Source organism: Cotesia glomerata, unplaced genomic scaffold, assembly GCF_020080835.1.
Source record: "Cotesia glomerata isolate CgM1 unplaced genomic scaffold, MPM_Cglom_v2.3 scaffold_13, whole genome shotgun sequence".
Classification (NCBI taxonomy): domain Eukaryota; kingdom Metazoa; phylum Arthropoda; class Insecta; order Hymenoptera; family Braconidae; genus Cotesia; species Cotesia glomerata.
The window spans coordinates 94,478-106,351 of NW_025401664.1; the positions used below are offsets into that span (position 1 = coordinate 94,478).

General features: G+C 32.7%; 1 protein-coding gene across 1 annotated transcript; it reads left to right on the forward strand.

Moving 5' to 3' along the window:
• The first annotated feature begins 2,314 nt into the window (after positions 1-2,314).
• Positions 2,315-4,934, forward strand: LOC123273758. Its single transcript, XM_044741236.1, has 3 exons — positions 2,315-2,699; positions 3,281-4,052; positions 4,122-4,934. The coding sequence occupies exons 1-3, from the start codon at positions 2,635-2,637 to the stop codon at positions 4,932-4,934; spliced, it is 1,650 nt and encodes a 549-aa protein (XP_044597171.1). The 5' UTR covers positions 2,315-2,634.
• The last annotated feature ends 6,940 nt before the right edge of the window (positions 4,935-11,874 follow it).

An 11,874-nucleotide genomic window follows, 5' to 3' on the forward strand; every position in this document is an offset into this window, starting at 1 on the left:
ATAACACTTTGTTTAATTATTCTATCCCTCTAAATATTTTGTTAAATTACGTAACCGAAATACCACAAGTCTATATTAAAAGTGCTTATTTTGTGTAATAAAGTTGTTTATTGTTATCACCGCTATACACTATTACTAAACTACCACTATTCACCTATCTATTTACTACGACTATCTATCTACAACCTGCCAAAGGGTCAATCAAAGACGAAGGGTCATCGTTGTAGTTAAAATTTGTAAGTAAGTAAAATAAACCGAACAAAAACAGTTTAACTGTAAAAAATTGCGCCAAGTCCACTTTCATAGAACTCATCTCAATAACATTTGCACTTTACAAAAAAAATTAGGCTCGTTTCAATAATTTTCATTCTCTACAAAAAGATGTGAAATACAAAAAAATACCAAGAAACCGTCATAATGTTGAAAAAATTGAAAAAAAATTTTTTATCGTACTTGGCGCGCGTCATTGAGTACCGCAAATTTTTTCGGAAGCATGTCAACTCAAGAAAAAACGATTTCGCTTGTATATATATAATCATATTATATATTTATATAGATTTACATTAGTCAAGGATACTGAACTCATTGAAAACATTGCTTAGTGTATTAATTATCAGTTTTAGTGAAAAACCCGTTTTAAAAATTTTTTTTAGATCTTTAGTGAAAACAACTGTCAATATGGTGGTGTGTTCAAGAAATCTGAAATTATATAAAATTTTCGGATTCATTTTTTTTTCAGCTTCGTCATTAATCTTTAATGAAGAACCTTATGCAATATTAAAGTTTTGTTTTATTTTTTAGTAAACACAATTCTCACAATGTAACCGACCCAACGTGTGCATGCGTATCGACTTGTATGTAGTTTGCATAACTGCGTATGGAATGTCGATTTTACCTAACTTTTGTAAAACTTATTATGAAATAATATAGGTTCACTTACTTATAAATTTCTCAACATTAAAAAGATGTTCATTTATCCTGAAAAAATTTGGGGTACTCAATGACGCGCGCCAAGTACGATAAAAAATTTTTTTTTTTAATTTTTAACAAATTTTATTTCAATTTTTTCAACATTATGACGGTTTCTTGGTATTTTTTTGTATTTCACATCTTTATGTAGAGAATGAAAATTATTGAAATGAGCCTAATTTTTTTTGTAAAGTGCAAATGTTATTGAGATGAGTTCTATGAACGTGGACTTGGCGCAATTTTTTACAGTTAAACTGTTTTTGTTCGGATTTCATATCTTTTTGTTAAGTGTCATTTTTTGCTCGCCTCTACATTACACTTGTAACTTACAGACATAAGTGTGCTATGTTGTATCTAGTAAACCTTCTACCCTTGATTCTATGTACAGTGTATTTAAAAAAAGAACTTGAGAGGTGTCAAGGGACACCCGGATGGAACGAAGTTCCTTTAGATTAATTAGTGAAGGAATTATAATGAAATTATCCATTGGAAACTTTACATTTCAGAAAAAAACGAGTGAGCCTCACAGGCATAAGGTCACAATAGAAGTGAAACTTTTTTAATCGTTAAGTTGGTCTATATTATATGTATATTTATAATATAGCATCTCATGTTTTGAAAAACACAAGAAAATAATTTTATCAACTACCCGGTATTTGAGAAATAAAACACAAAAGTTTGAAAAATCCAAAAATGCACGCCTGATAACGCTAATTTATTAAAAAAATTGTGTAATTGACTAAAAAAAAATTAGGAATACGGTTGACCCTGAAGGCCATCCCTGCAACTTTCCGCCAATTCTATACCTAAACGCTTGAAATTGCACTTATGACGTTTTAGAGCTCTTCAAGCTCATAAATACAATTTGTTCATTATTTTGAGCTCTCCGAGCTCAAAAAAATAGCTTTTGTATGCTTTTGAGCTCTTCGAGCTCAAAAGTTTGATAGAAGTTTGATAAAACACTATTTTTTTAATTTTCAAATCGCAATGACTTTTGAATGAATGAACCGGTTTTAATGCGTTGGGTGGTGTTTGACGCAGTTTTTTAAGCTTTATAAAAAATGTTTGAGTTTATATTGACAGAGTGGAAAAATTCGGAGTATTTCCGAAAAAACGCTTTTTTCGGTTTTCTTTCGTCAAAGATAACTCACGAACGAATTAACCGATTTTGACTGGACTGGCGGCGATCGATGTGGTTTTTTGATGTTAAGAGCTGAATAGTTTTTGAAATTGATCGGTAAAGCCGTTTAAAAGTTATTCCAAAAAAACCAACTTTGAAAAAAATTTTTGGAGTTTACTCCTTAAGAATCGATTTACATATATAGGCCCGAGGTATGAAAATTATGGGGACCAAAATCGTACTAGAGAGTATAGCATGTCACACGAAATGCGTTATGCGCTATAGTCTGACCATTCCCCACCACACGGTATGCTCGGCTCCATGTACTTGTATATGTTTAGTATATATCTGTGTGTGTATAATAGCATACACATTATACATGTACAGTGTAGCGCCTGCATAACTATATCAATACATTTCTAAACATTTATTTATTCGATATTAACCTACAAACACTTTGAACTTGCGGAGATATTGTTTTAAATTTTATAATTTATTTATAATCGATATAAATATAAATTTGTGTCAGTTGAATACAGTAAAATATGGAAGTTACGTATTCTAGTGAGAATGATCCGGGAGTTGCGGAACACGTGGATGCGGTAATTAAGTAAGTCTATATAATTCACTTTTACAATTAATATATAAGTTGTCCATTCACTGATAGAAGGAATTGTTTATATTTAATAAGCTTTATTAATAAATGATTTTTTAACGTCAAAGAATTTAATAAGTATTTATTAACAGTTAATAAATTATTTATGAAATGCAATTTATCAAATGTATGAATAAATATTTGTTAGCTACTAAAAAAAGGTTTATTAAAAGTTAATCCATGTTTATTAAAAATAATTTATGAAGTACAAATCAAATACAAATCAACGTAATATTTATTAGTTGTTAAAAAATATTTATTAACTGTTAATAAGTATTTGTTAATTATTAATAAATACTTATTAAATGTTAATAAATATATTTTCCTTCTAAATAAATATTAATTAAATGTATAAAAATATTTATTAAAATTAAACAATTGCTTTCAAATAATTTAAATTATTAAATAGTTAATGAATCTTTTTATCAGTGTATATCTATACTTTTTATGTTGTGCTTTTATATTTAATTACATGCTATTAAAATAGCTATTTATTTTTTTTCTTATTAAATGTGCTTGAATTTGTTTATTCACAGTCCTGAAACCTGTCCATCAACAACAACCGGTCATAAAAAAACTCAAGCAATTCGACAACAAGAATACAGACTTCGGATGAAAGAAAAGTCTGGGCCTAAAAAACAGAAAGAGGACAGACCAGCCAAAAAGTCCGCAGCGGAGCGTCAACGGGAATGCAGGTTGAGAAAAAAACTCCGAGCGAATCAAAACATCAACGCAGAGTCAAACTCAGACGTTACTGAAATTTTACCGAGGCAAGATGCAGGACCTTCCAACTACTTGACATCGGTAACTACAGCACAGGTGGTACCTTCAAGTCCTGACGATGGACCTGTCATTACACACCACGAAGTAGTTATTGAGACTGCACCGGTATCAACAAAAAAACGTCAAAACGTACAACAGCACGAAAGTGTTAGTGATGTGTACAAAAAAAAAAGGAAACCAAATCAAACCAGAAACCTTAATTTTGATGAGATTTGTCAGCTTCCCAGCCAACCTATACTGACTCCTCGTTTGCTAACTAATGAAATGGAAATTTTACAACCAGCCGAGAATGAATTCATTGAAAATGAAGACAATATCAACATGTCTGAAGAGTCAACATCGGAGCCAAATTCTAGCCTGCCATACCGTAGCTATCAAACTCATAAATCAGCACATAAGCTATTTAAAAAAAAGATCCTACAGAATTCCTTTGGTCACGCCTGTAATGTTTGTGATCGTTTATGGTTTTTAGAAGATCTTAAATGTGGATCAGCAGATGAAGAAATCTTACTTAAACGAATTACGGTAAAGTAGTCCCTTATAATTTACAATTATCTAATATCTTACCAACTCTAATTATATGATATTTTTCAGAATTTTACGGATGTCACTCAAGTCATGATGTGCAAAACTTGCAGAGCCAGTATCTTAAAAGGCAATATTCCCTTTTTAGCTACGTATAATGGTTTTAAATATCCACAAAGACCAGTGGATTTGCCGGAATTGGATATTATTGCTGAGAGACTTATTTCACCAAGGCTTCCGTTTATGCAAATACGTAGATTACGCCATTTCAATGGTCAATTTGCTATAACTGGCCAAATAATTAATGTGCCTGTCTCGGTTGATAATATGATAAAACTTTTACCAAGGCCGCTTGATGGAAATGAAGAAGACTATTGTATTAATGTTCATATTAAGAAGAAACTTATTCATAAAACAAGTTACCTTCACGGATTGGTTAAAGGTATTGTCATTAAAAAATGGTTGACGTATTTAATTGAAACACCTCTGTATAAGCACTTCCAAATTAAAGTGGATGATGCTTGGTTTACATCCAATGGTGAGAAAGTCATAATTGATTACACGGATACAGGAGGATCGAGTAGACAAGATGATGTGCAAGAGCTTCCATCCTCTGAAACAGCAAATCACACTCACTCTGTGGATTCTGACTCCATAGAAAAACGAATACACATCGATGATTTAAGTGAACATATTGTGATTGATGAAAGTCTGACTGCGCAACAGCAAACTCTCATGTGGAGTGAGGATAAATTTTACAAATTGCTCCAGGTGAAAATAAAGTTCCAGAGAGTTTGTTATTTGACACATATGCAGAGGAATTATCATTTCCAGCCATTTACCTTGGGGAATTTCGTGTATTTCGAGAAGAAGCCAATGTAACGCCATTCATGATGGCAACAAGTGAATTACGTCGTTCAGACAGGAGAGGAGTACTTCCTAATAAGCTTCTTTACACGGCAATGAAAATAATGCGCTTAAGAGTTTGCAGTGCTCTGAAGATTGGATTCAAACACATCGGTAAGGATACCAATATAAGTAAAGAACGCGTATTATCTGATGATTACATAAATGCCTGTTTGGAAACAAATTTAGCTTTTATGAAGTCAATCCCTAATTCTGCAACTTATTGGTCTGCGCGAAAGCGAGATCTTTGCAATGATGCGCCAGTTGGGTAGGCCAACTATGTTTTTGACCATAAGCGCGAATGAAATTGGATGGCCAAACCTTCTAAGGATTTTACACAAATTGAAAAATCAGGGAGAAGAGTTAACCGATGAGCAAATTGAAGTGTTGAATTATTTTCAAAAGACAACTCTGATTAATGATGATGCCGTCACCTGCGCAATATATTTCAATAAATTGATTAATGTAATCATGCTTATATTGCAGTCAAAGAAGTTGAGTCCATTTGGTAAATATCGAGTGAGTCATTATTTCAAGCGGATTGAATTTCAACATAGAGGTAGCCCACACGCCCATATACTATTATGGTTAGATAATTCACCAAAAGATGCATTGGGGAACGACTACGAAGAAGCGATTGCATTAATTAATTCACTTATTTCAGTGGATTCATCTGAAGCTTCCGGTCACATCAAACTTCAAACTCATAAACACACCTTCACGTGTTATAAAAACACTCGTACAAATAATCGGCAATGTCGTTTTGAAGCACCTTTTATGCCTATTCGCCAAACTACTATTCTCATCCCGCTAGACAAGGAGAATCCAGAGTTACAAAGACTTAAATCGCGGTATAAAAATATACGACAAAACTTAGAAAGTAATGACTACGAAAATATTGAACATTTTTATCAAGACAATTGCATAATATCAGATGATGACTACGTTAACATTTTACGAGCTGGGATAACTCGGCCTCGAGTATTTTTAAAACGGAGACCTTCAGAAAAATGGCATAATTGTTTTAATCCTTTTATTTTGAACGTGGTTGGGTCTAATATGGACTTCCAATTTATCACCGAAGAATATTCATGTGCTCAGTACGTTGTCGACTACATAAATAAGACTAACAGAGGAATCAGTAACTTACAACAAAAACTCGTCGAAATTATGAATGATAATCCTGACTTCGACATTATTGCTGCTACAAAGAAACTTAGCGTCAACGCGCTGAATACAATTGAAATGTCAAGCCAGGAAGCAGCGTGGTTTCTTTTGCGTGAACCCATGTCTAAAGCGTCAGTAGCTATTGAATATATTCCAACATACTGGCCACAACAGCGAGAAAGAATTCGAAAAACATTAAAAGAATTAGCGCAACTTGAAGATGATGATACAAATGTATGGAAGGAAAATTGGTTCGACAAGTACGAGAAAAGACCTGCTATAATTAATGATATCACTCTAGCTCAGTTTGTTTCGCGATATACTGTCAATGCTGCCGGAAATGTTAAAGAACGAAAAGTCCCAAAAGTTATAAGATTCCGAAATTATGATATGGGGAAAGAGTTAACAGAATACAAGAGGGAAATGGTTACGCTACATATGCCTTTCAGAATTGAAGAAACTGATGTTTTGAGTGATATGAAGTTTTTGCGCATCTATGATGAAAATGAAGATCTCATAATGGAGAGACGAAAAGAATTTGAATCTAATTTAGATATCGCAAAAACAATGGAAATTTGTGCACAATTATGTCGGGAAGAGACGGAGCTCAACGATGTGCAGGCAAATAACGATGACCAGAACAGGGCTAATGTCCAAGAAATTCTAGATCCATACCAACAGTTTCTTCAAGATCCAAACTCGGTTATTAACGATGATTTAGTATCAGCTTCAATGAATAAACTCGGAGCGATATGGAAAAAAAAAGACAACCTCATGGAGACTCCAGAGTTTCTTGAGCTCATGAGAAGAACTAACGAGAAGCAATTCGAGCTGGCTCAACACATAATATGGTTATTGACTTCAAAAAACCCAATGCCGTTACAACTATTTTTGACTGGTCCTGCTGGATGTGGGAAAACTTTTCTCATCAAACTGATTATGGAAATTTGTAATAGATTCACAGATACAGATGGCTACTGCAATGCTTATCTTGTATGTGCATCCACTGGAAAAGCTGCGGTTGCTATTGGAGGTACAACTGTTCACACCGCTTTCAAAATTACTCTATCCAGTTTTCAAATACCTTTATCTAACGAAGTCAAGGGCTTGTACAGATGTTTATTCAAGTATGTAAAGATGATACTTATTGATGAAGTCAGTATGATAGGAGCAGAAATGTTAGAACGTATAGATTTGAGGTTGAAAGAAATAACCGGAAATTATGATACCTCTTTCGGTGGATTACATATTATTTTTATTGGTGATTTGAGACAATTGCCTCCAGTTAGAGCCACACCAATTTGGAAACAAAAATTCAACGGATTGATGGTCAGCAGTTATGGAGAGGAATTAGTTTTTACGAGTTGACAGAAGTTATGCGCCAAGAAAATGCTCAATTTTCTTCATTATTGACAAAAATTGGTAATGGAAATCAATTAGATGAAGACCAGTTGCAACTAATTGAATCAAGATTTTGTTCAGAAGGGGAAGCGGAGCAACGTTGTCCTGGAGGAATTCGATTATTTAATGACAACCATTCAGTTGATGCGTACAACTTGAAAGTGTTGAGTTCATCTGATGAAATATCAAATTCAGTTGCTGATGATGAATTTTTGGGGTGTGAAAATGATCGCGAAAAGCAAAGAGTTGCTAGAGAAAAGTTGTACAAACTTAGTACAATTGACACGGGAGGATTACCTTATGAAATTATTTTTGCTCCAGATAAACCCTACATGATAACGACCAATATTGATGTTGCTGACGGATTAGCCAATGGAGCGGTAGGCAAATTGATCCATGTTGAATTAGGTGTTGATGATAGAATTTTAAGAGTTTGGCTTCATTTTCCTAACGGCGTCGGTGTTAAAGCTCAAGCAAAAACAGCTGGATATGCGAATTCAAAAGGAATTGATAATACAGCGGTTCCTATCAATCGTAGAACTGCAACAATTCCTCTCAACCGGAACAAATCAATTCATGTCAAAAGAAATCATTTTCCGTTAAAACCAGCTTGCTCCTTAACCATTCATAAATCTCAAGGTGGAACTTTTGATGAAATAGTTTACAAGTACAGCAAAAGCTCACTCACAGTCTTTAGTTTACGTAGCTTTATCTAGGGTTACGAGTCAACAAGGACTTTACATTGTATCTAGTGAAGATCAACGTTTTCACCATGGCAGACGTGAAAATCAAGCGATGCTTTTGTTACGAAACGAGTTTACTCGGCTTTCTACTGTCCATCTTAATACAATCGATCGAGTTATACTCGAAAAGATTAATGAAGGGAATATCATTGTTTTTCTCTAAACTGCCAAAGTCTCCGGGCACATGCATGTGATCTTCGTGGCAACATAATACGAAAATCACATGTTTTAATGTTATCAGAAACTTGGCTTTCTAACAACGAACAGGTTGAAGTTGGAAATTTTAATCTCATCACACAATATAGGCGACCAAACATAAAGCGTGGAGGAGGGGTCTGCATTTATCACAATACTGACGATTCACAGCGGGAGTGTGCGGTCAATAGTGATACTCAATTGAGAAGAGGTCCCCAGCACACAAGTCTAACTAAATCTGCTGTAGGAGATATATGCGCCGCAAGATACACTACATCCAGCGGTAGAGAAATTATTATGGTGACTGTTTATATTTCGGTCAATACGAATGTTACTGATATAATAGATTTTCTCCACGAAGCATTGCTAGTATACACAGAAGGGGGTTCGAAACTATTAAGAAAACGCTATCATGAACTTCCGCTTATACTTGGTGGAGATTTTAATATTGACTTTAATAAAGAAGATGGTTTCCGGTTGATACAATTCCTTAAAGACGAATTAAACTTAGATTTAATTTCTGGAAGAACACTGGGAAAAACTAGATATGATACCACTATTGATGCGATGTTTTCGCGATTTATTACACATATATCGTCCGACGTCCATGTATCGTATTTAAGTTACCACAAACCGATCGTCTCAGTATTCAATGATGTTGATATTGTTCCTGGAATAAATACACCGCAAGGTGATGTAAATAGTGAATAAAATCAATCTTGCTCAACATTCTATTATATTAAATTATTATTGTTTATATTTTTTCATGGCTTCCTTATGTATGTCAAAAAATTTATTGTATAATTAATAGAATAAAAATCTACCGTGCATAATCTAAGTATCATCAAAAATGCATTCATTTATACCCGTATTCCCTTATCTATTTATTTATTTTATAATCGTTCTTGAGGAGTAAACTCCAGTCGTGCGTCGGAGCGGACACACACACTTTTTTTTTTTGTAGTTTTTTTGCGATTTCTCAAAATCTACCAGTCCGAATCGATCTAAAGTGTATTGGAAATCTAAGTTTGGTCAAGCCCTTTCGAATGGCACCAACCGCGATGAAATCGGTCAAGCTGTTCAAAAGTTACGAGAGGTTTAAATACACACACACACACACACACACACACACACACACACACACACACACACACACACACACACACACACACACACACACACACACACACACACACACACACACACACTCATACACACTCTCATACACACACACACAACACACACATACACACACACACCATCGCGGGAATAGTCAGGGAAGCTTCCTATGGACCTCGAAACGTCGATATTCGATGAAAACTCTATTTTCGTAAAATAGGGTGAAAACAATAACTTCCTGATTTTTGAAAATCTTCGATTTTCTTAGCGGAAAGTTAAAAATGATAATTAAAGGAATTATTAATTTAAATTAAATAATCTGGAGCTCAATAACATAATAATAATAGTAATAATAATAATAAATATCATCATTACTATTATATTTATCATCATTTCAGTGTAACCATTAAAATTATTTTCAATATTATCTTTATTATTATTATTTTTTTTATTATTTAGTGTCATTATCATATTGATGTTAGTAAAGATCACAATTCGTAAACTTATAAATAATATTCGTATTATGTAAGGAATATCATCGTTTCAAACTTCGCTCAATTAACAAGTAGTGCCACCAGGGGTGAGCAGTTACGCGTAACGAGCAGTTTCCTACGTATTTTACGTAAACTACGTAAAATACTTAAATTCCGGTATTATACGTCGATTCGTATTCCACCTGGTGGTTATCATTGGACATTGTACATTTTTAAAATTCTAACCGTCTCAACAGTTTTCGCAATAACTAATCTAAACTTTTAATTTTATCTCAAAATGAGTGCATTAAAAAAAAAATTTATCAATCATTTTTAAAGAAAATGATTTTGTGATTGAAAAGTTAAATGGTAAAAATATTGCTCAATGTTTAAAGTGCAATTATAAGTTGAAAAATACTGCACAAATTCGATTACAAAGTCATCGGTAAATAGTTATTCAATAAATATTTATATTTTCATTGAATTAAAAAAAAAATTTTTAGTCATTTTTCGATAGTTAATTTTGTATTTTCTTCACTTATTTCAGAAATAGATGTGCTGCCAAAACTACTGATCCCTCGGGAAAAACTAAGGTATATTGCAAAGCGATAATTACACTGAGAAAAAAAAAAACTTTTATTAAGAAAATTTTCTTGATACAAGAATTCATGTTCTTGAAAATTTTCGAGAATATATATTCTTAGCTCAAGAACTTGTTACATTGATTGAAATAATTTTTACTTAATTTTAATAAACCTTTCCTCTTGTTTATCTATTATCCAAAGATAAATATTGATGCTCTTCTCTTCAGAAATTAGTAATTAAAAATCCGAACAAAAACAGTTTCACTGTAAAAAATTGCGCCAAGTCCACGTTCATAAAACTCATCTCAATAACATTTGCACTTTACAAAAAAAATTAGGTTCGTTTTAATAATTTTTATTCTCTACAAAAAGATGTGAAATACAAAAAAATACTAAGAAACCGTCATAATGTTGAAAAAATTGAAAAAAAAATTTGTTGAAAATTAAAAAATAAAAAAAAAATTTTTTTATCGTACTTGGCGCGCGTCATTGAGTACCCCAAATTTTTTCGGAAAAATTTCAACTCAAGAAAAATCGATTTCGCTTGTATATATATATAATCATATTATATATTTATATAGATTTCATTAGTCAAGGATACTGAACTCATTGAAAACATTGCTTAGTGTATTAATTATCAGTTTTAGTGAAAAAACCCGTTCTTAAAATTTTTTTTAGATCTTCAGTGAGAACAACTGTCAATATGGTGGTGTGTTCAAGAAATCTGAAATTATATAAAATTTTTGGATCCATTTTTTTTAGCTTCGTCATTAATCTTTAATGAAGAACCTTATGCAATATTAAAGTTTGATATTGCTTCGTTTAATTGTAATTAACACATTTTGATTGGCACTCACACCGCATTGTCCCAATTTAGTCGGCCATATGTTTTATTTTTTAGTAAACACAATTCTCACAATGCAACCGACCCAACGTATGCATGCGTATCGACTTATATGTAGTTTGCATAACTGCGTATGACATGTCAATTTTACCTTACTTTTGTAAAACTTATTATGAAATAACATAGGTTGACTAACTTATAAATTTCTCAGCATTAAAAGGATGTTTATTTATCCTGAAAAAATTTGGGGTACTTAATGACGCGCGCCAAGTACGATAAAAAATTTTTTTTTTTATTTTTTAATTTTCAACAAATTTTTTTTCAATTTTTTCAACATTATGACGGTTTCTTGGTATTTTTTTGTATTTCACATCTTTTTGTAGAGAATGA

Coding starts and splice junctions, on each gene's coding strand:
- LOC123273758 (XM_044741236.1), top strand. CDS start 2,635: ATGGAAGTTACGTATTCTAGTGAGAATGATCCGGGAGTTGCGGAACAC. Junction 2,700..3,280: donor CACGTGGATGCGGTAATTAA/GTAAGTCTATAT, acceptor GTTTATTCACAG/TCCTGAAACCTGTCCATCAA. Junction 4,053..4,121: donor TCTTACTTAAACGAATTACG/GTAAAGTAGTCC, acceptor GATATTTTTCAG/AATTTTACGGATGTCACTCA.